Below are 25,020 nucleotides of genomic sequence, written 5' to 3'. Positions count from 1 at the left end.
TGGAGTTCACTCCTCCTCTCCTCCACCAGGTTGAGCCGCTTGGGTGCAGGTGGGCCAGCATGTGAGGTTTATGGTTGGTGAGATGATGATGTCCTGGTACTTGTTGTTACAACAGGCAAAGATCCATTAATCTCCTCCTCATCTTCCTCCCTCACATCTCTCCCCAACTCTGCCACATCATGCTCCACCTCTTCGCTGTCTTCAAACATGTCAGCAACTTCCAGACTGTCATCAACATCACTTTCTAATTCCATTAGGAGGGAGTTGATGATATCCATCTCCAAAGAAACCTACCTAGTGGTTGTTATTGAAGAAAACTGCAAGAAAAATTCACATCTTGGCCAAACCTACGAACACGCATGTGGTAGGCACACCTTCCACCCACACTTTCCAACAATAATAAACTATACAAATATCAACACTATTGCACTATATATTATTATGCAGAAACTTTGTTTTTTGTCAATTTGTCTGATATAGGTTTTGTAGGTCGACCTCGACCCTGGGCAGGTTCAGAAAAGTTAGAAGCAGAAGAGCTAAGCTGGATATCTAGCTTGACCCGACTGTGTCTTGTAGTCTACTGCCCCACTGCAGGTTGATCACCCCCAAAATCTGTGACAGCTTGGGATTTATGTTAAATGTGTGTTTCAATATGCGCACAGGGTCGAGCACGACTCATCCCACCTATCCATGGTTAAGGTGAGAAAGTGTGGTTTTTAAATATTTAACTTAGCCGGTGAATATATAATAGCTGCAACTCTGTTGCTCGACAGACACATACAATAAAAAACTCGCCAGCGATCGCTATACAGGTTGCGGGTGTGCCCACCAGCGCCAACTGTCGGCCAGATACCACTCTCGATGTAAACAAAGACTCAATTTCTTCTCTGTCGACGTGTCGACAAGACGTACTTTTACTCGCTGTAGAACCTGGAGTTTTTCCCATCATATTTGGTGAAGTACTTTAATTTGGTTTGAGCCTTCGCAGTGCAGGTGTTTTATCTTCATCTTAAATCTTGAACTCGTTTTTGGATAGATTTATTTTTTTGATGACAAAGAGAGTATGGACTTTCTTTGACTTTTAAATGGCCGACCCTTCCCTTAGACGGAAGTGTGTTTAGGCTTTTAGCAATTATCTTATCACGTTATAAATTAATTATTGATTTTCCTCTATATATTTTATATCTCACCGCCTTTATTAGGCCTCTTCGATTAACTTTCCATTTATAATAAACATAAATATAAATTTTAATGATTTGTTTATATGCGACCTTCCTGAGAGTAGGCGGTCCTAACTTGGAAACTGAAGTTAAACAACGTTGAGCCCTTTCAATCGTAAATAGCTTTTAAAGAGCTAATGATTTAAAACTTTTTAAATGAATATTTTTTTAATAGATATTTTATGAAAGATTTTCTTTGAATAGTCTTCGTACTGTTTCAAAGATGAACTAACGTTTAGTTTATTTATGCTACGCAGTTTGCGCTCTATCGTTACGATAGAGAGAGAGAGTATCACGGTTTCACTTTGCAGAAAGAGTAAATCGATTCTGACGTTTTGTTCATTCTTCTTTCAAAGCTTAAATGTTTTAAATTATATTTTAAAGGAACTTTTTAATTGAAAAACCTTTCAGTTTTTTTCCTTTGGTCAAATAACATGTTTTTTTGACGAAACGTAAGTGGGCTCTTCTCTTAGGTGCGTAATCAAGAGAGAGAGAGATAGAGACGGAGGGAGAGATAGGGGAGAAAACGTTCCGTTCAAGCGGGTAACGTTGTTCTCGAGTTACTCTCGTCCCTAGTCTCTGTACGGGGAGAAAGGATAAAACGTTTTTAGTTTTTTATTCTCGTCCCCAGGCGCTGTACGGTGAGAGATTGAAAACGTAGTTTTGAATGAACTAGTGTTTAGTCTCTTCTCCAGCCACTGAAATTTTTTATCTTAAAATATGTTTACTGTTTTTTGCTGGTATTAATGTGCTTGCATTATACGACTGATTTCGCTATTACTACCTTTTGATGAGGTTAGAATTGCGTGCTTCAGGTAGAAATCAGTAAAAGTTTCGATTTCAGTGAAATAAGTGCTAAACAGAAAATCGTAGTGATAAAGTGATATTGCGCAAAGTGTTATCAGTGTTGCGACCGAGGGTTCGTCTGTTCGTGCCTGTCGTTCGCCTAGTCCGGGACCTCTTGCAAGCTCCCAAGCCCAGGGGAGAAGTAATGTCGTACGACTTATGGGTTCGAGAGGCCTTGATCAGCGAACAGACGTTCCTTCTATGGTATCGGGTGTATCTTACCAAGATCACCCCTACCATAAGGCGAGAGAGACGTTTTTCTCCTCGTCATCCGAAGGCTTTTCGCATAAGAAACCTGAAACAAGGTTTCGAGGCCCTTAAGCGAAAGTCAGTCCTTTCAGGACAGGTCCAGCGTCCTGGTTGTAGCCATTAGGACAGCTCTGACCCTATGCAGTCATCGGAAGACTGCTCGCCGCCTAACAAAAGCGTAACACAGACTCCGAGAGTCTTTTTGTTGGCAAGGTTTTGCGGTCACAGACGTTACCCTCGTCTCTTACCGCAACCTTTTCCGTTGATCCTAAATGGGTTGTACGGCAAGACATGCAGAATAAGCTTGCCTCCCTTATGGAAGACTATTCTGCCGATTAGTCCGTTGAGCCTAGCCGTTTATCTCATCGAGATCCTGGCTTTCAGCCAACCTAACGTTCCTTTGTGCGTCCTGTTGACGTTGGCGTAGCTAAGTCACGTCAGTCAGGTTGTTTAGAACCACACTCGATGCGGTCTCGTGTGGATTTTCAGCCACATTTGGACGTTAAGCCAAGGCCACTTGCTGATGCTCCTGTTGACGTTCAGGACGTTCGCTAACAATCGGAGTTGACTTGTTTTGACGCTGTGCGTCAACCTCCGCATTCTAGAGTTGTTTTGACTGCTCAGTCTAGGCGGTCAAAGCAGTCTCGAGTGGACGCTGTGCGTCCTCACGCACCTGTTGTTGTTGACAGTTCACAGACTGTCAAGCAGTTACATGACATTGCGTCCTGGTCTCTCGCACCTGTTGTTGTTGACAGTTCACAGACTGTCAAGCAGTTACATGACGTTGCGTCCTGGTCCACTACTAATGCACCAGTGCATGTGAACTCTGCTTGTAAAGCATTGCCACCACGGTAGGTCTCTCCCTTGCTTGAGACTCAGCTATTATCGGACAAGGTTCCTTTAGATGAGGAAGTTGCTGTTCCCCCTCCTACTGATATTCCCTTGAGGACTCTGTCAGACGGAGAGGAGCCTAAAGCTGCTTAGCCCTCTATGGACTTTAAATAAATCATGCTGATTTTTAAGGATCTTTGTCCGGATCTTTTTGTAACTGCTGCTCCTCGTTCGCCTAAACGTCAGAGCTTACACTAGGCCTAGCTACTTCGAAGCCGTTGTTTTATAAGCTAGTGCTCTCTCGCTCTCCTAGAGAGCTTTACGTTTGCTAGGCGACTGGTTTATCACCAGGAGTTTGGGGGATACAGCCTTTGCTTTCCCTTCTTTTAAACTGGCTTATAGAGCGAGAGTCTGATATGACACGAGAGAAGTTCTCGGCTTGGGAGTTCCTGCCTCTGCCCAGATAGACTTCTCAAATCTCGTAGACTCTCCCTGGCGCCTGGCCAGGAGACGCTCCAAGATTTTACAGGTCAACTTCACAGCTGTTTTCGAGCCTTTCAAGTTTTGCTGTACAATTATGTCATGCATAAACAAGGCTTTCAGGGATGGCTCCAATGATCTGACAGCCACGTTCTCTGCAGGGACAAGTCCCTCAGGGATGGCTCCATGATTTGGCAGCCATGTTCACTGCAGGAGTACGTAAGAGGCTAGTGCGCTCAATGTATTCATTGTCAAGACAAACTTCACGATGAAGTCTACCAGGCTGTCTTGACAGCATTTATGGAAGGCGACTGGATGGTCTCTCTCGACCTTCAGGAGGCATACTTCCACATTCCTATACACCCGGATTCCCAACCGTTTCTGAGGTTTGTTTACAGGAATGTGGGGTACCAGTTTCGAGCTATCGGAGATCAGAGCCTCCCTGTACTTGGACGACTGGCTTCTCAGAGCCTCTTCCAGTCATCGCTGTCTGAAGGATCTCAATTGGACTCTAGATCTGACCAAGGAATTGGGACTCCTAGTCAATTTGGAAAAGTCACAGCTGGTCCCATCCCAAACTATTCTGTATTTAGGGATGGAGATTCACAGTCAAGTTTTTCGGGCTTTTCCGTCGGCCCCCAGAATAGATCAAGCCCTGCTCTCCATCCAGAAGATGCTGAAGAAAGAACGCTGCTCAGTCAGGCTGTGGATGAGTCTGGTAGGGACGCTGTCATCCCTGGAGCTATTTGTCTCGCTAGGAAGGCTACACCTCCGTCCTCTTCAATTCCATCTGGCTTTTCACTGGAAAAAGGACAAGACGCTAGAGGCGGTCTCGATCCCGATTTCCGAAAAGATAAAGTCTTGTCTGACTTGGTGGAAGGACAATATCAGCCTACGAGAGGGTCTTCCCCTGGCAGTTCAGATACCCAACCACGTTCTCTTCTCGGACGCATCGGACTTGGGCTGGGGCGCGACGCTGGACGGTCGGGAATGCTCAGGTCTGTGGAACTCGAGTCAGAGGAGCATGCATATCAACAGCAAGGAGCTTTTGGCGGTTCTTCTGGCCTTGATAAGCTTCGAGAATCTCCTTCGAGGCAAGGTGGTGGAGGTAAACTCGGACAACACCACGGCCTTGGCGTACATTTCCTAACAGGGAGGTACCCACTCACTGACTTTGTACGAGATCGCAAGGGACCTGCTCATCTGGTCAAAAGATCGAGGCATCTCCCTGGTAACGAGGTTCATCCAGGGCGACTTGAACGTCCTAGCAGATTGTCTCAGTCGGAAAGGTCAAGTAATTCCAACCGAATGGACCCTCCACAAGGATGTGTGCAAGAGACTTTGGACGACTTGGGGTCAACCCACCATAGATCTCTTTGCAACCTCGCTGACCAAGAGGCTTCCAATCTATTGCTCTCCAGTCCCGGACCCAGCAGCAATACATATAGATGCCTTCCTCCTAGATTGGTCACATCTAGATCTTTACGCATTCCCACCATTCAAGATTGTCAACAAGGTACTGCAGAAATTCGCCTCTCACGAAGGGACAAGGTTGACGTTAGTTGCTCCCCTCTGGCCCGCGAGAGAATGGTTCACCGAGGTACTTCGATGGCTAGTAGACGTTCCCAGAAGTCTTCCTCTAAGAGTAGACCTTCTACGTCAACCACACGTAAGGAAGGTACACCAAAGCCTCCACGCTCTTCGTCTGACTGCCTTCAGACTATCGAAAGACTCTCGAGAGCTAGAGGCTTTTCGAAGGAGGCAGCCAGTGCGATTGCTAGAGCAAGGAGAGCGTCTACCATTAGAGTCTACCAATCGAAGTGGGAAGTCTTCCGAGACTGGTGCAAGTCAGTTTCCGTATCCTCGACCAGTACCTCTGTAGCCTAAATAGCTGATTTTCTCTTATACCTGAGAAAAGTACGATCCCTTTCAGCTCCTACTATCAAGGGCTACAGAAGCATGTTGGCCTCGGTCTTCCGGCATAGAGGCTTAGATCTTTCCAACAATAAAGATCTGCAAGACCTCCTTAAGTCTTTCGAGACCTCTAAGGAGCGTCGTTTGGCTACTCCTGGGTGGAATTTAGACGTGGTCCTAAGATTCCTCATGTCAGACAGGTTTGAGCCTTTACAGTCAGCCTCCCTGAAAGATTTCACTCTTAAGACTCTTTTCCTGGTATGCTTAGCCTCGGCTAAAAGAGTCAGTGAGCTTCATGCCTTCAGCAAGAACATCGGGTTTTCGTCAGAAAAAGCTACTTGTTCTCTGCAACTTGGTTTCCTAGCCAAAAATGAGCTACCTTCTCGTCCTTGGCCTAAATCTTTCGATATTCCTAGCTTATCGGAGATCGTAGGCAATGAACTAGAAAGAGTCTTATGCCCTGTTAGAGCTCTTAAGTTCTACTTAGCTCGTACTAAACCTTTACGAGGCCAATCTGAAACGTTATGGTGTTCGGTTAAGAAACCATCCTTGCCTATGTCAAAGAATGCTTTGTCATATTTTATCAGATTGTTAATACGAGAAGCTCATTCACACTTGAGTGAGGAAGACCGATCTTTGCTTAAGGTTAAGACGCACGAGGTTAGAGCTGTAGCAACTTCCGTGGCCTTTAAGCAAAATAGATCTCTGCAAAGTATCATGGACGCAACCTACTGGAGAAGCAAGTCAGTGTTCGCGTCATTTTACTTGAAAGATGTCCAGTCTCTTTACGAGAACTGCTACACACTGGGACCATTCGTAGCAGCGAGTGCAGTAGTGGGTGAGGGCTCAACCACTACAATTCCCTAATTCCATACCCTTTTAATCTGTCTCTTGAAATGTTTTAATGTTGTTTTTTATGGGTTGTCCGTAAGGCTAAGAAGCCTTTCGCATCCTGGTTGATTTGGCGGGTGGTCAAAGTCATTTCTTGAGAGCGCCCAGATTAGGGGTTTGATGAGGTCCTGTTGTATGGGTTGCAGCCCTTGATACTTCAGCTCCTGGGGGTCTGTCAGCATCCTAAGAGGATCGCTGGGCTCCGTAAGGAAGACGTACTTACAAGGCAGAGTAATCGTCTAAGTCGACTTCCTTACCAGGTACCTATTTATTTTGGTTTTGTTATATTGATAACTGCCAAAATGAAATAAAAAACTCTTAGCTTATACGATGTAAACATTTTTAACTCTGGTCTCTACCCACCTCCTTGGGTGTGAATCAGCTATTATATATTCACCGGCTAAGTTAAATATTTAAAAATGATATTTTAATTATAAAATAAATTTTTGAATATACTTACCCGGTGAATATATAAATTAAACGACCCTCCCTTCCTCCCCAATAGAGACGCAGTGGGATGAGAAGAAATTGAGTCTTTGTTTACATCGAGAGTGGTATCTGGCCGACAGTTGGCGCTGGTGGGCACACCCGCAACCTGTATAGCGATCGCTGGCGAGTTTTTTATTGTATGTGTCTGTCGAGCAACAGAGTTGCAGCTATTATATATTCACCGGGTAAGTATATTCAAAAATTTATTTTATAATTAAAATATCATTTTTTAATAGTTATCACTATTTGGTTTGTCTCTTTCCTTCTTTTACTCTTCTCATGCTAAATGTGGGATGCAGTGATATGACTGTGAGGTGCATTTCATAGCAATAAGTAGAATTTTTATAATAAAATTGATTATTTATATAGTCACCTGAGGTTCATATATTTCCCCCCACCATCTTACTGATTAAGTGAGATCAAGAATTTATTGATTTGCTTTGACTTCTTAATCTGAAGTTTGGACCATGTTTCTTGCCAAACAAAGCCATCTATACTGCACTGTTGTAGTTTACTAGGGGTGTTAAAACATTGACTTAAGGAGTAGCTTTTCGAGGAAAAAGCCTTTTTCCAACTTCTGTATATAAACCCAAGTCCTACAGGTTATATTTCCTGTTTGACCACATTGCAAGTCCCAGGCCTGAGGTCAAATTTAAGCGTCGTGCTGACTTACCATGCTGCCTCTTAGGTAATTATAGGTGCCTTGTTAAATTCCATTCTAACTTTGCGAAGCCATGCAATGCTCTTATTAGAAGACTCAGCTTTGTATAAGTAGGAAAAATACAATTTTCAATATTAATCTTACCCGATGATCATGTAGCTGTCAACTCCGTTGCCCGACAGAAATCTAAGGTCGGGATACGCCAGCGATCGCTATACAGGTGGGGGTGTACACAACAGCGCCATCTGTGAGCAGGTACTCAAGTACTTCTTGTCAACAAGAACTCAATTTTTCCTCTGTCGTGCCACCGGCAAGACCTATTTGGATACGCTGTTGATTCTGGAGTTGTTTCTCACGATTTTGGTGATGTATTCGCTCTAGATTTTAGCCTTCGCTATTCAGGAAGCTTTATCATTAGCTTAGCAAGCTTTTGGAATTAATTTGGATTAATTGTTAACGAACTTTGCTAGTTTTTGGAATCCCCCCTTGACCATTTCTACAATTCAAGATGTCTGACCATTCTCAAGTCCCTAAGTACAGGCAGTGTAGTGTTAGGGCTTGTACTAGGCGTCTTCCGAAGGCCTCCATAGATCCTCACACCGTTTGTTCCAATTGTAAGGGTAAATCCTGTCAATTGGAAGATCGGTGTGAGGAATGCGCTGGGCTTTCGGAATTCGATTTTAACGAATTCCTTAAAAATGCACGTAGGCTAGAGAAGGATAGGATCAGGAGGAGTTCTTCTCGCTCTGTTGATTTTTCCTCTCCCCATGCCCCTCAACCTTTTCCTTCCCCTGTAGTGGTGACTCCCGACCCTGCTACTAGTGCTCAGCCATCCATGGCGGATATGATGCGTGCCATTCAGGCTCTTGGTGACAGAGTGGAGTCATTGGCTAATGACCGTAATCAGCTTTTGGCAGATGTCAAAGAGCTGAAAGCGAAAAGTGCAGTGGGAAGTGTTAGTGCTAGTGAGGTGAAAAGTGTCAGTGCTAGTGAGGTGAAAAGTGTCAGTGTCAGTGTTGCGCATGAGGGTACATCTGTTCGTGCCAGTCGTCCTCCCAGTCCGGGACCTCTTGCAAGCTCCCAAGCCCAGGGGAGAAGCTATGTCGAAGGACCAAAGGGTTTGGCAGGCCTTGATCAGCGTACGGATGTACCCTCAGTGGTTGCGGACGTTTCTCTTAGAGATCGTCCCATCCACATACAGACGAATGAGCCCTATCATCCCTCGTCTGTGGAAGAAGTTTCAAGGAGGAAACGATGGACCAAGGTCTCACGACCTCTCAAGCGTAAGGTCCCTTCCGAGCGAGTCCAACGGCCCAGGTGTAGCCACTGGGTCAGTTCGGACTCGCCGCAGTCTTCCGAAGACTGCACACCTCCCAAGAGAGGTAGAGTGGTTCCACAACAGGCTACTGCTCCGTCTGTTGCTGCTCCAACCACGGTAGACCCTAAGTGGTCCATGCTGCAGACTATGCAGTCTCCGCTTGCAGCGTTCATGCAAGAGTATCATGCTGAGAAGGTTGACACTGCCCCTGTTAGCCTACAACCTGCCGCGGTTGTGCGCTCAGCAGATACTGCGGCTGCCTGCTCCCACACTCCACCTGTGAGAGCTCCACCACCGATGCGCAGTCCACCCTGCCAGACGCATGTTCTTGCTCCATCCGTTGACATGCGTGAGCTACCGCATCAGCAGTGGGAAGGTGCTGAGAGCTGCCGGGTTCTGACTCTATGCGGCATGCTCCGCATCCCATACGGCATGCTCCGCAACCCACGGCAGTCCCTCCCACGCTCCAGCACTCTGCTTTTGTTGTTGCCAGCTCGCAGACTGACCAGCAGCGGCATGATGTTGGATCCGCAGCAGCTACGCATGCACCCGTGCTGCTGGATTCAGCCGTTCAGTTGCCACTTCCTACTCAGCTTTCGGATGATGGAGTTTCGGATGACGAAGATGCACATTTGGATGAACCGCACTCAGACTTAGAAGAGCCCAAGTCTACGCCTCCCTCCTTAGACTTTCGTAAAGTCCTTGCCTTGTTCAGGGACTTGTATCCAGAACAGTTTGTGTCTGCAACCCCTCGCTCTCCTCCCTCCGAGTTTGCTCTGGGCATGCAGTCTGCTGCTCCTGCCTTCACCAAGCTTGTCCTCGCACGCTCATCCAAGAGAGCTTTGAGGGTTATGGGAGAGTGGTTGCAGTCCAAGAAGCAACTGGGAAAGACTGCTTTCATCTTTCCGCCTACCAAGCTTGCTTCCAAATCTAGCGTCTGGTATGCCACGGGAGAGCAACCCGGCTTGGGGGTTCCTGCCTCTGCCCAGGGCGACTTTTCAAGTCTGGTTGACTCTCCCCGCAGGCTGGCTATGAGACGATCGAAGATTTGCTGGTCCTTTTCTGACATGGATCATCTTTTGAAGGGAGTCTTTCGTGCTTTTGAGATCTTCAACTTCCTCGATTGGTGTTTGGGAGCGTTAAGCAGAAAGACTTCCCCTTCGGATAAGGACTCTGCCATGCTGATCATGTCTTGCATGGACAAAGCCATTCGGGATGGGTCTGGTGAACTTGCGGCTTCGTACACGTCGGGAGTGCTTAAGAAGAGAGAACATCTTTGCTCCTTCTTGTCGTCTGGTATCACTCCTTGCCAGAAGTCGGAGTTGTTGTTTGCTCCTCTCTCCAAGTGTCTGTTTCCGGAGGAGCTGATCAAGGGGATGGCTGCCTCACTGATCCAGAAGGATACCCATGATCTGATGGCTTCTTCCGCACGTAAGGCTAAAGCTTTACCTTCCGTGCCTAGACCTTTCCGTCCTGCAGCAGTAGACACACCAGCTACTAGGTTCATCCCGCCCTTTCGTGGCAGAACCTCCAGCAGAGGAGGTACCCGTGCCGACAGTCACCGTGGCAAATCCAAGAAGGGTTCCAAGTCCGCAAAAGGCAGGATCTGACTGCCTTCCTCTCCAGACAGCAGTGGGAGCCAGGCTCAAGTTCTTCTGGCGAGCTTGGGAGAACAGAGGTGCAGACGCTCAGTCTGTGAAGTGGCTAAAGGAGGGGTACAGAATTCCGTTCTGCCGCAGTCCCCCTCTAGCTACATCTCCCATCAACCTCTCTCCCAACTACAAGGAGAAGGACAAGAGGCTAGCGTTGCAACAAGAGGTGTCGCTCTTGCTACAAAAGGGAGCGGTAGTCATAGTCCGGGACCATCAATCCCCGGGCTTCTACAACCGTCTCTTCCTGGTAGCGAAGAAGACAGGAGGTTGGAGACCGGTGCTGGACGTCAGTGCTCTCAATGCTTTTGTCACCAAGCAGACGTTCACGATGGAGACGACGAAGTCGGTCCTAGCAGCGGTCAGGAAGGAGGACTGGATGGTCTCGTTAGACCTGAAAGACGCGTACTTTCACGTCCCCATCCATCCAGACTCCCAACCTTTCCTAAGGTTCGTCTTTGGAAAGGTCGTGTACCAATTCCAAGCCCTGTGCTTTGGCCTAAGCACGGCACCTCTTGTGTTTACCAAACTGATGAGGAATATTGCCAAATTCCTTCACTTGGCAGACATCAGAGCCTCCCTCTTTTTGGACGACTGGCTTTTAAGAGCTCCGTCAAGTCATCGCTGTCTGGAGAACCTCAGATGGACTATGGATCTGACCAAGGAATTGGGCCTCCTGGTCAATATAGAGAAGTCCCAACTCGTCCCATCCCAGACCATTGTCTATCAAGGTATGGAGATTCAGAGTCGAGCTTTTCGGGCTTTTCCGTCGGCCCCAAGGATCAATCAAGCCCTAGAATGCATCCAGAGCATGCTGAGAAGGAACCGATGTTCAGTCAGGCAGTGGATGAGTCTAACAGGGACACTTTCATCGCTGGCCCAGTTCATCGAGTTAGGGAGACTCCACCTCCGCCCCCTCCAGTATCATCTAGCTGCTCACTGGAGAAAGGACATGACGCTAGAGGCGGTCTCAGTGCCTGTTTCCGAAGAGATGAGGTCTACACTGACGTGGTGGAAGAACAGCATTCTTCTCAAGGAAGGTCTACCATTGGCTGTTCAGACCCCCGACCACCGTCTCTTCTCGGACGCATCGGACACGGGCTGGGGTGCGACACTGGACGGACAGGAATGCTCGGGCACGTGGAATCAGGAGCAAAGGACACTTATCATCAATTGCAAGGAGCTTTTGGCAGTTCATCTGGCCTTGATAAACTTCAAGTCCCTCCAGCTAAGCAAGGTGGTGGAGGTGAACTCCGACAACACCACAGCCTTGGCTTACATCTCCAAGCAAGGAGGGACTCATTCGAGAAAGTTGTTCGAGATCGCAAGGGACCTCCTCATTTGGTCAAAAGATCGAAAGCTTTCGCTGGTAACGAGGTTCATTCAGGGCGACATGAATGTCATGGCAGATCGCCTCAGCCGGAAGGGTCAGGTCATCCCCACAGAGTGGACCCTTCACAAGAATGTTTGCAGCAGACTATGGGCCCTGTGGGGTCAGCCCACCATAGATCTATTCGCTACCTCGATGACCAAGAGGCTCCCGATGTATTGTTCTCCGATTCCAGACCCAGCAGCAGTTCACGTGGATGCCTTTCTGCTGGATTGGTCCCATCTAGACCTGTATGCGTTCCCTCCGTTCAAGATTGTCAACAGGGTACTTCAGAAGTTCGCTTCCCACGAAGGGACACGGTTGACGTTGGTTGCTCCCCTCTGGCCTGCGAGAGAATGGTTCACCGAGGTACTGCAATGGCTAGTGGACGTTCCCAGGACTCTTCCTCTAAGAGTGGACCTTCTGCGTCAGCCTCACGTAAAGAAGGTACACCCAAGCCTCCACGCTCTTCGTCTGACTGCCTTCAGACTATCGAAAGACTCTCAAGAGCTAGAGGCTTTTCGAAGGAGGCAGCCAGAGCGATTGCCAGAGCAAGGAGGACATCCACTCTCAGAGTCTATCAGTCAAAATGGGAAGTCTTCCGAAGCTGGTGCAAGGCGAATGCAGTTTCCTCAACCAGTACCTCTGTAACACAGATAGCTGACTTTCTGTTACATCTCAGGAATGTAAGATCCCTCTCAGCTCCTACGATCAAGGGTTACAGGAGTATGTTGGCAGCGGTCTTCCGCCACAGAGGCTTGGATCTTTCCACCAACAAAGATCTACAGGACCTTCTTAGGTCTTTTGAGACCTCAAAGGAACGTCGGTTGTCCACTCCAGGCTGGAACCTAGACGTGGTTTTAAGGTTCCTGATGTCATCAAGATTCGAACCGCTTCAATCAGCCTCTTTTAAGGATCTCACATTAAAGACTCTTTTCCTCGTTTGCTTAGCAACAGCTAAAAGAGTCAGTGAGATCCACGCCTTCAGCAGGAACATAGGTTTTACATCTGAAACGGCTACATGTTCCTTGCAGCTCGGTTTTTTGGCTAAAAACGAGCTTCCTTCCCGTCCTTGGCCCAAGTCGTTCGAGATCCCAAGCCTGTCCAACTTGGTGGGGAACGAACTAGAGAGAGTACTTTGCCCAGTAAGAGCTCTTAAGTACTATTTAAGACGGACAAAGCCATTACGAGGACAATCAGAAGCTTTATGGTGTTCTATCAAGAAGCCTGCTCTACCGATGTCTAAGAACGCAGTTTCTTACTACATCAGGCTTCTGATTAGAGAGGCACATTCTCATCTGAAGGAAGAAGACCTTGCTTTGCTGAAGGTAAGGACGCATGAAGTAAGAGCTGTCGCTACTTCAGTGGCCTTCAAACAGAACCGTTCTCTGCAGAGTGTTATGGATGCAACCTATTGGAGAAGCAAGTCAGTGTTCGCATCATTCTATCTCAAAGATGTCCAGTCTCTTTACGAGAACTGCTACACCCTGGGACCATTCGTAGCAGCGAGTGCAGTAGTAGGTGAGGGCTCAGCCACTACATTCCCATAATCCCATAACCTTTTTTAATCTTTCTCTTGAAATACTTTTTATTGTTGTTTTTGGGTTGTACGGAAGGCTAAGAAGTCTTCCGCATCCTGGTTGATTTGGCGGGTGGTCAAATTCTTTCTTGAGAAGCGCCTAGATTAGAGGTTGTGATGAGGTCCTTTAGTATGGGTTGCAGCCCTTCATACTTCGGCACCTAGGAGTCGTTCAGCATCCTAAGAGGACCGCTAGGCTCAGTAAGGAAGACGTACTTAAAAAAGGCAGAGTAATGGTTCAAGTCGACTTCCTTACCAGGTACTTATTTATTTTATGTTTGTTATTTTGAATAACTGATAAAATGAAATACGGGATACTTAGCTTCTAATGTTAACATGTATGCTGGTCTCCACCCACCACCCTGGGTGTGAATCAGCTACATGATCATCGGGTAAGATTAATATTGAAAAATGTTATTTTCATTAGTAAAATAAATTTTTGAATATACTTACCCGATGATCATGAATTTAAGGACCCGCCCTTCCTCCCCATAGAGAACCAGTGGACCGAGGAGAAAATTGAGTTCTTGTTGACAGAAGTACTTGAGTACCTGCTCACAGATGGCGCTGTTGTGTACACCCCCACCTGTATAGCGATCGCTGGCGTATCCCGACCTTAGATTTCTGTCGGGCAACGGAGTTGACAGCTACATGATCATCGGGTAAGTATATTCAAAAATTTATTTTACTAATGAAAATAACATATTACTTGAAAAATCTCAGTGCCTTACTCAACTTTCTCACCAGGCGCCTCTTAGTCGCCCTGCTTCAGAAACTGTCTCCACCGCTGACGATCTTCGTACGACTTCTCTTCTTCAATCTCATGAAAATTCATACCTCTCCTTCTCACTCTTCTCACAATATTTTCCATTCACCTCATCTTCGGCCTACCAACTGGTCTTCTGCCTTAGAGTCTCCATTCCAAGAATTTCCTTGAATATCATTCTTCTTCCATTCTTTTGATGTGTCCAAACCATCATATTAAAAGTTATTTGTATTTTTCCTGACTATACATACGTGAGTCCCTGAGATTATACTTCTTACCTTATTCACCCCTCTCAGTCTTGGACCTAAGGTCAAAATTGGCTTGGGGTTGACAGGCATGTGGGTGGGCTTCCCCCTCAAAACTATTGTCTTCTTACAAACTACCTTGTTGATCGTTCAATGCCATTCCAGCTCACACCCATGTTGTTTCATGTTTTAAAGGATTCTGGTTTTTTTGGGCTCAAGCCATGTCATCCTGATGGAAGGTTCCTATTGGTAGCTTTCTAAGGAATATTTGGCTACAGTGATATTCCTAGAGAATTGACCTTTAGGTCTCCAGAATTCTAACTCCTGGCACGAATATCCTTAAAATTTCACTTAAGGATATCGCATAATATCAGGGGACGTATTTCTTGATACGACACATAGCAATCTTCACCCCGAATAGCGTTTTTGTTTCGAGGGGGAAGAGTGGCGAAAATAGAAGGGGAGCTGTTATCAAGGTTACCCTTCCTCCCGTACTATTACGAGTATCCAAGATAGCGCTCATTCCTATTTTAGTAGCGATTGTGTACAGTGGTTTTCCCTGTTATCTAACGTTTTTTATCGTTATTGAGAGGATTTAATATGCAATCTCCAGCTGCTTCTGCCTCTGGAAAGTTAAGTATTTAGTCTTTAAAGTGTATAATTTTGAGCTCCTGCTTCACAGTGAAATTAGCTTAATTTAATGTGTTTTGGAGCTTGGCCAGTCTCTGGAGGCGCCATGGGCACTGTCGTTCGTTATTCATGTGTTATTTAGTTAGCAGAAGGACATTCCCAGTGGTAATAGCATTAATAAATTATGAAAGCTATTTAGGCACAATTATACTAGTAAAGATGTATTATGCATACAAATTTCCCCTTCCTTATGTAGATCTTATACATTAGAGTTTCGGTGATTTAGGTAACCGAGATCTCACCCTGCGCTAGGCTACCTAGCCTATGCACTTTAGTATACTTTCATTATCCCCGGTTATCCTCGTGTATCGTTTTATCAGTTCAACAGGAGATAGAATATCTCCTAGAATTACTTATATAACTTGATACTCGTCTCCTGTGGAGATTTAAGGGTAATCTCTTCTTCCCTCTGAGTGCCGCCATAGGCGACAACCCTATCTTAGACTTGCCATAGAATAGTTCACTCAGGCTTGACTAGGCTAGTGTTTTCTGTCTCCCACCCTTGCCGGCGAGTATGCCGGCTTGGGTTTTCGACAGAACCTCAGAGTATTCAGTCTTTATGCTGGCAGCCGAGCGGCAGGGTGAGTAGTCACTCCCCTGCCGGCTTAATGCTGCCGGCATAGGAGGCTAAGCCTCCCTAGGCCGCACTTGAAGTGGTGGTATGATGCCACCACTTTCTCCCCTGCGGTCTAGAAAACTAGTCCCGTTTCGGCAGACCCTAGGCTGAAGAATAGATATTCTTCTGCCGCCTAGGATGGCGCCAATAATGAAACAATGTTTCACTCTTGTGTGGAAGTGGCGGCAATCCTGCTGCCTATTTCTACACTTGATACAGGACCCTTTTCCCTTCCCCTCTCTGTCCTTTAGCGATGACTTAGCTATCGCAATCCTGTGGCCCTTGTCCTGCAATCTCGCTGCTTAGCGGGCAGATTGTGGTGCCGGCCAGGCTCCTACATAAGCAGCTGTATAGTCACTCAGTCTTTCCCTTATGGACACAAGGCTCCAGGAAAGGCTGTGCCGTCTGCCGGTGGGAGACCCCTCCGCTGTTGAGTGTTCTTCAGTCCTCTCTTGGACTGCCGTTCACATTCCTGAAGCCGGCAATGCCGGCAACGGATCTTGTGGCTGGATGGAAGCTTGAATGATGCATTCTCCCCTTCCATTTGAACCCTCATTATAGAGGAAGGCAGTAAGGTTATATACTTACACCCTTATTTATTGTAAATATACATTTTAATAAGGCAGCCCTTCACTTCATGCTTTCTTTCTCTCTGTCAGCTAGTGCCGCCAGGTACTAACCCAGCCGGCACCATGTCGGCTGGACCGGTGCCGTCAGATACTTACTCAGTCGGCGGCATGCCGGCTGGGCCAGTACCGTCAGGTACTACCCACGGCCGGACTGTGCCACCGGGTGCTAGCCCTACCGTATATGATTATACAGTAGCCAGTATATTTGCAGTATAGTATATACTGCAGACAGAAAACTATAGTATATATTATACAGTATTTATTTTCCAACATACCTTGTGTATCCTTGCACAGTCTATTGCTGAGACCAATCTTATATTGAAAGAATAGAATTCCTTCAATACTCTGATTAGAAATCAGTTAGTAACTTACCCCACAATATTGAATAATTTAAGAAGGGTCAGTGGTAGTATACACTTTTTCTATCCCTAGAGGTTAGAACTCTTCTCTTTTGAGTTTGCTCTGATCAAGGAAACTCTATAAGCTTAATATTGAGGGGAGGTCATAGCAATTGACTGGAAAGGGTACACAAGTATGTGTCTTTCCTAATTTCCTTCTAGCTTACTATCTGAAGCTATGATGGTTAAAATATTAATATTAGTATTTTGCATAATCTATTTATCATGTGTGATAAACAACCGCCTACTCAATTAATTTTCCTTTCTTTACAGGAGGAACCCCAGATAAAATGCGATGCGATCTTCTGCAGCTTTAGGAGTAGGAACTTTTAGTTACAAAGTGTGCAGGTCTCATGCACCCTGCACCATCATTACCGAAACCCTGCAGTACTGGGACCCCCAAGTCTGCAATATCTGCCGGACCTTGGTGACCGAAGGTTTCGACGACCCCAAGTCAACGGAGTCGAGGGATGCGGCATGAGAAAAGCTGCGCAAGTGGGTACGAGGGTTCCAGAAGAACTCTCCGGGACCATACTTACCTAATGATAGGATGCGTAGCTTGCTGTTCCCGAAAGCGGGTAGTGAAATTGTCGTGCCCCAAGCAAGACCCGGACCTCCCTGCGTCCAGATTGCCATCGAGACGGATGTCAGTGAGGCGTTGCAAAGCATGGACATCCACCAAGAGGAAAGGATGTCGGAAGTGTCTACGGACACTGAAAAGGATCTACTAAAGGATGATCCCGAGGAGGAGTCTACTCTTCCTCCGGAAGAAGATGATGATGTCGAGTCGGAGTTCCTTCCGTCTGTGCCGGCACCGGAGCCGTTACCCTCGACATCTTCAGCTTTTACCCCTCCATTGGACAGCATGAGCCAGGCACTGGCCCATCTTACGGCCTTAATGGAGAACATTCGCAAGCAAGGCGAAGCAAGGGAAGGGAGACTTGAGAGAGAACTCCGTGAAGCTCCACTTACCGCCTTCCGAGGGTCATACAAGCGACCCAGAGTCCAAGACCTCCCAACCTGCTCCAAAACCGATCCCTGGAGGTATGTGGAATTTATGCCGATTACTAACGGCAAACTCCACATCTCGGAGAAGATGGGAGCCGTCCCCTTAGACGACATCCAGTTTTGGCCAAGCTTTAACGCTTACCCTGATTGCTTCATTCGACTGGAACACGAACCAACGCCAAAAGAGGAGATGGAACCGAAGGAGGTCATGGTTTTCGACCACAATAAGGCACAGGCTCTCTTGTTGAGTAGCCTGAAAAAGGCGGGCTATTCTAATTCGAAAGTGTCCGACTTGAGCAAGAAACAACCTACCTTTCTTGCTCCTGCTTCAATAGCCTTCCCCTTTACGTCGAAGGCATTTAAAACTGTCGCCAAGGCAGTGGAGGCAGGCAAACCATGCCCTGCACTAGAGGAGTGCAAGCCTCTGTCGTTAGCCTTGCCCATGGAAGAGAAGGAATGGAAGGAAATCCACCTAACCTTCTCAGTAGGGAAACTGGAAGCAGACCTCGCTGGACGACAGCTTAGCGAGAATCTCCCTAAACTCTCTGACTTTCTCTTGCGCAAGGAACAAGGGACGAAAGAGAGACTTGCTGCATCCTTAATCCTACAAAACTGCATAGAGATGTGTGCAAGCCAAAGAAGTACCCCGGACATGCTCATGGTCCTGGCCAAAATGCATATGGCCACCCTAGTAAAGGACCTATATGCTTTCATGAATGCTAGGAGACCCTGAAGAGAGTTGGTGTTCGCTACTGCAACAGTGAAACGCGAACCCAGGAAGCTGATATCTTCTAACATCTGGGGTAAAGACCTCTTCCCGAACGAAGTAGTCAAAGAGGTAGTTGAGAAAGCCGCCACGGAGAATAGGAACCTTCCCCAGAAGTGGGGCATCTCTTAAAAGAGGAAGTCTTCCCCGGATGCGGGTCCCCAACCTAAAAGGAAGACGAAGAAGCTTAGACTTCCCTCTCGGCCTGCTCAACAATATCCCACAGTCACCATGACCAAGGTGCCCCAAGTGGTGGCCCAAACACAGACCACCTTCCAAGTGGTGCCTCAACAGCTGGTTGCCCAGTCACCAGCATTCAACCCCGGGTTTGAGAGGCAAACCACTACCTTTCAGCCGAAAGGTAAAGAATCCAGATGGGGCTCCTCTAGACATCCCTCAAGAGGTAGGGGAGGACGCGGTCGAGGAGGTAAACCCTCCAGACAATCGAAGCAAGCAGATACTTCCGGTTGGAGGGAGGCTCCAACATTTTCAGGATCGTTGGACCTTCGATCCTTGGGTCCACGGCCTAATCAAGATTGGACTAGGATGGAAACGGAACAAGTCTCCACCATCATTTCCTCAATTCTTCTAACACTCCACCCCCTAATTAGAAGAATATACCCTAGAGCTCTTGAGCAAACGGGTTATAAGGAAAGCAAAGTCCATCAAATTCCAGGGAAGGCTGTTTTGTGTTCCCAAGAAGGACTCAGACAAACTCAGAGTCATTCTGGACTTTTCGCCACTCAACAAGTTCATAGAAAACAGCAAGTTCAGGATGTTAATCCTTCAACACATAAGGACCCTGTTATCCAAAGGGGCGTTCACAGTCACGATAGACCTGGAAGATGCCTATTGGCACATTCTAGTCAGTCGCCCCCTCTCCTCCTACCTAGGATTCCAGTTACAGAAGATAAAGTATGTTCTCAGAACCATACCCTTCGGACTAGATATAGCCCCAAGGATCTTCACGAAACTTGCAGACGCAGTCATGCAACAACTACGCCTAGAAGGCGTTCAAGTAGCAGCGTACCTGGACGACTAGCTGGTGTGGGTAGCATCCAAAACGCCTTGTCTGCAAGCATCCAAAGAAGTGATCCAATCCCTGAGACATCTGGGATGCAAGATCAACCTCAAAAAGTCTCGACTCTCTCCAGCTCAAGGGTTTCAATGGCTGGAAATCCATTAGAACCTGAGGTCACACCACCTCTCCATTCCCTCAGGGAAGAGGAGGGAGATCGCAGGATCTGTCAAGAGACTACTGAAATCCAACAGGATCTCAAGACGCCAACAGGAAAGATAACTGGGCTCTTTTCAGTTCGCACCTGTAACAGACCCAGTGCTAAGAGCACAGCTGAAATATGCGTCAGGAGTCTGGAGAAGATGCGCATCAAACGCTCGAAGAGATCTAAAATGACCAATACCGTCCTTACTACGATCACTTCTCAAGCCGTGGTCGAAGACCAAGAGCCTAACGAGGACCGAGCCCTTGCAACCACCTCTGCCGTTGGTGACCATCCGCACGGATGCCTCGACGGAAGGATGGGAAGTTCTCTCCCTTCAAAGGAAAGTCCAAGGGACTTGGTTATCTCTGTTCAAGGCCTTTCACATCAATATTTTGGAGGCCATGGCAGTCCTCTTGATGTTGGGAAAACTCTCCCCTCGCAGATCAGTCCACATCAGGCTGATCTTGGACAGCGAAGTGATAATGAGATGTCTGAACCGACAAGGCTCGAGATCGTCCCATATCAACCATGTGATATTAGCCATCCTTTGTCTAGAGAGATGGCTTTTATCAGCAGTTCACTTACAAGGGTTCCGCAAAGTGACAGCGGACGCTCTATCCAGGCTCAACCCAATAGAGTCAAGAATGGTCCCTAGACGCAGACTCATTCTCCTCCATCTTGGAACAAGTCCCGGAACTGCAGATCGACCTCTTCGCAACGAGCGACAACAAGAAACTACCTCGATATGTAGCCCCATACGAGGACCCTCTAGCGGAGACAACGGACGCCATGTCCCTCGGTTGGAACGAATGGACCCGGATTTTCCTGTTCCTTCCATCCAACCTCCTGCTGAAGGTCCTAAATGAGCTGAAATCCTTTCAGGGAACGGCAGCTCTAGTGGCCCTCAAGTGGCCCAAGAGCAACTGGTTCCCTCTAGTGATGGAACTGAAACTGAGGCAGGCCCCTCTACTGAACCCAGCACTATCTCAACGGGTTCAGAAGTCGACTGTCTTCACTTCTTCACAGAGAACCCAAAACCTTCATCTCATGATTTTCTTGCCCTAGCGGTTAAGAAAAGATTTGGGATCTCAAAAGGCAGTATAGACTTCTTAGAAGAATACAAGTCTAAGTCAACTAGAAGACAATATGAATTGTCTTGGAAAAAGTGGGTTGCTTTCGTTAAAGTAAAAGGACCGAAAGAAATTTAAATAGACTTCTGTCTGTCCTTCTTTATCCACCTCCATGAACAATGTCTAGCCACCAACACGATAATTACATGTAAGTCAGCCCTGACTAGACCTCTTCTATACGCCTTTCAAGTGAACTTGACGAACGAAATCTTTAACAAGATCCCAAAGGCATGTGCTAGACTTAGGCCTGCAGCTCCTCCGAAGCCCATTTCATGGTCCTTGGACAAGGTCCTACATTATGCTTCATCTGTGAACAATGAAGATTGTTCTCTCAAGGATCTAACCCAAAAGGTTATTTTCCTGTTCGCTATAGCCTCAGGGGCTAGAGTTAGTGAAATAGTAGCCCTATCAAGAAATGAGGGCCACATTTAGTTCACAGATGTGGGAGAACTGAATCTCTTTCCTGATCCAACCTTTCTCGCCAAGAACGAGCTACCCACTAAAAGATGGGGTCCCTGGAGAATCTGGCCTCTGAAGGAAGATGTCTTTCCGTGTCCATTAGTGTCTAAAGGTCTATCTTCGAAGAACTTCAGACTTCAGGGGAGGACAGCTCTTCAAAGGAGAAACTTCAGGATCAAACTTATCCCCAAAACAACTGAGGGCGAAGCTCACCTACTTCATTCGCAGAGTGGATCCTGACAGTACACCCGCAGGTCATGATCCGAGAAAAATTGCTTCATCACCGAACTTTTTTCTGTATATGGACTTTGAGCGTCTTCGCTCATATACTGGATGGAAGTCATCCAGTGTGTCTTACAAACACTATGCAAAGCAAGTGCACGAACTGAAGCATTACGTGGTGGCGGCAGGTAGTCTATTAAAACCTGTCATCTAGTGCTGCGATGAACAGTGAATTGATTGGGACTATCAATTAGGGTGAAAAGGTGTTGACACTTCCAGTGCGATACCTTTTAAGTGGGTGTCACCATGGTGACACTAAGACTGTTCAAAATCTCAGGTGTGGAATTATACAGATAACACTTGTGCCGTGTGTACATAGTACACAGTGTTGATAGTATACAACATTTACAGAAAATTATATTAAAAAATTTTATCAAAATTTTCAAATTTCAGAGTGGCACTGATCATTTCTTCCCTCTCAGGGAGAAAAACATTTTCTGTATACGTTGTACGTATAATTTCCGTAACATGTTACACTCGTTATGCCATTTGGTCATTTATTCGAAAGAAATGTCTATTAGAGTGTAATTGCGTCTTATTTTGCCCTGCAATCAGCACAATAAATATGGCTAGAGTTCTCTTATTTATTTAACTAAGTAAACCTCATATTATTGTATGCTTACAAACTATGGATATAGTTGATACTTAGTTGTTCCGACAACATATACAAACCGTGAGACCTTTGTATATCTAGTTGATACTTATTTTTGTTCATACAATATATGCAAACCTTGAGACCCCTTTTCTACTGTCTAGTATGACTCTTCCCTGCAGGGGGCAGGAAGCCCTAACATTGTCCATGATTAATGGTAATGACATATAACGGTAACGTCATATGTCTCAATGGTCCGGATGATCATAGAAAAATTTGTCCCAAGGTTAAGGCACCTATAAAAATCCACAGATACAGTACTTTCTAGTAATTCTCTGGTAAACTTCCATCAGGGCGACATGGCTTGAGCCCAAAAAACGGATTTTGAAGCGAAGCGAAAAATCTATTTTTGGGTGAGATAGCCATGTCGTCCTGATGAAACCCGCCCTCCTTTTCCATAGAAAAGGCATAGGCAAGATCCCTCCCAAAAACTACTATATCTGTAGCACCATGCTCAATGCTACAAGGAATGAGGGCCATCTTGGATACTCGTAGTAGTGCGGGAGGAAGGGTAACCTTGATAAGGGCTCCCCTTCTATTTTCGCCACTCTTCCCCCTCGATACGAAAACGCTATTCGGGGTAAAGATTGCTATGTGTCGTATCAAGATATACGCCCCCTGATATTATGCGATATCCTTAAGTGAAATTTTAAGGATATTCGCGCCAGGAGTTAGAATTCTGGAGACCTAAAGGTCAATTCTCTAGGAATATCAGTGTAGCCAAATATCCCTTAAATAGCTACCAATAGGAACCTTCCATCAGGACGAAATGGCTCTCTCACCCAAAAATAGATTTTTCGCTTCGCTTCAAAATCCATTTTATAGCTAGGAAAAATGCAAAATATTTTTAAAAAGGTTATTTTGAAGCTTAGTACAATACTTGTACTTCATAGTATATGTACTCTGTAAAAGATTTGGACTAAAGATGAAGATTACAGTTATTATCCATTGGAAAGGGTGATAATCTAGTGGATATGGCAATATTTTTGGTGGGGACTAGCTTCATGGGAAACAGGGCAGCACTGCTATAATCAGCTCTTTATAGGCAGACCTACATATTTTAAAGCATAAAGAATGGATGAGAGCAACAACCATAAAAGAACAAGTGACGAGTTAATCATATCCAAATTATTTTACTTTTGCTTGAAGTTGCTCAGCATCAATGATGTTGATTTCAGTTGACATCATCGTAACCTGTAATGTTTAAGAAAATGTAAATTAAAAATAAAAATTTGTTTTCTATGTAGAAGATTAGTGATTTCAAAAATTCATTGACTTTATATCTTATATTACAGGTTTTGCATTATGAAAAGCAGCGATTGGTAGAGACACTAGAGCAAGAACATAAGAAGTCTGAAGAACTGTTGATGAAAGTCAAATTGGGTCGAGAACAGTGTCACAACAACAGCCTGTAAGCTTCTTTTTAAAATGAGTTTTTTTATGAGTATGAAAATCAATATGATACCTGTGCAATAAAACAAGGACTTTAACTACATTTGTTAAAGCGGGCTTTACACGGTTAAATGGTTCGTCGAACATGGTTGTCAAACCTGCTTGTCAAACAGCTCGAAGAGGTGGAGTCAGCCACAAGTGCATAAACCTACTAACGAACAGACTTTCTTTGAGCTGTTCGACAACCAAATACCCCGTTTGCGTGGTCAAACATCACTTCAAACACTTTGTTTGTCGAACCGCATTCGACCGTGTAAACCCCGCTTTCATCACATTCCTATTACCCATTTAATTGTCCTATGGTGTTAGATGGAAGAAGGTAGTTTCACTGGGCATGCATCCTCGGGACGCTCAGTATTGTCGATAAATCTACCATTGCTCTCCGGGTTTTTTATCTTGGATCACTTTTCCAGCTCTTGTCACTAATTTATTTTAGGCTTTAAAGGTCACGAGTTGAAATGGCAAAGGACAGTTCATTAGAGAAGGAGCATATGCACATCTCAGTTTTAAAGCCACCTCTCCACCCAAGAAAGGACCAGTGTAAACCAAGCAATGACTGTTGATGACTCAGCTTGTAGGGGTATAGGCATCCCCAACCTTCCATCCCTAATGCACAGGGGCAGTAAAATCATAATGTTTGCTAGTAGAATGTATCACATCATGAGAAGGGCTTGAACATGACACCCGCAGATTGAATTACCAGCAATCTTACTAAGCTATGATAAATGTGTATTATTTTATATGTGAATTGTTCCAACTTGAACAAACCCTTTTGGTCTTTACAGTGGATATTATTTTGGCAAAATCTAAAAACTAGTCAAAAGGCTTTTAAGTGAGATATAACTACCCACCTCTAGTTGGTGGGGGTATACTAGTAGCCCTGCTCACACACTCAGTGGTTGAGTAACGTCACTTTTTATTTTGGCTCGGTAGAAATTGAACATTCTTACCTGTCTCCCATTAATCTTTGTTAATAAAATGGCTAATTCTTTTTGCAAAAGACAACTGGTTTGCAAACTTAGTAGCAGTGGTATGAAAGGAATTTACAAAGGCAACTCATGAGCCTTCGACAGCTCCTTCTCCACGCACTCCAATGATTCCTCTTGAAGTGTTGAGATCTTCCAAATCTCTAAGCTCTCTACGCCCACAGCATAACTGCACTTAGACAAAACAGAGGCCCCTATGACAGATATCTCACCGCAGCTCTC

General features: G+C 45.9%; 1 protein-coding gene across 1 annotated transcript in view; it reads left to right on the top strand.

The window, feature by feature from the left end:
* Nucleotides 1-25,020, top strand: part of LOC137615795 (polyamine-modulated factor 1-like) — a 65,328-nt gene that overhangs the window by 22,939 nt on the left and 17,369 nt on the right. Inside the window, exon 3 of the mRNA XM_068345489.1 lies at nucleotides 23,656-23,771. Within this exon, the coding sequence (XP_068201590.1) occupies nucleotides 23,656-23,771 (116 nt within the window). The remainder of the gene's footprint in view (nucleotides 1-23,655; nucleotides 23,772-25,020) is intronic.

The sequence above is a fragment of the Palaemon carinicauda genome, chromosome 22 (assembly GCF_036898095.1).
Source record: "Palaemon carinicauda isolate YSFRI2023 chromosome 22, ASM3689809v2, whole genome shotgun sequence".
Classification (NCBI taxonomy): Eukaryota; Metazoa; Arthropoda; class Malacostraca; order Decapoda; family Palaemonidae; genus Palaemon; species Palaemon carinicauda.
The sequence above is the reverse complement of the archived record's forward strand: the minus strand, read 5'-3'. Positions and strand labels throughout refer to the sequence as shown.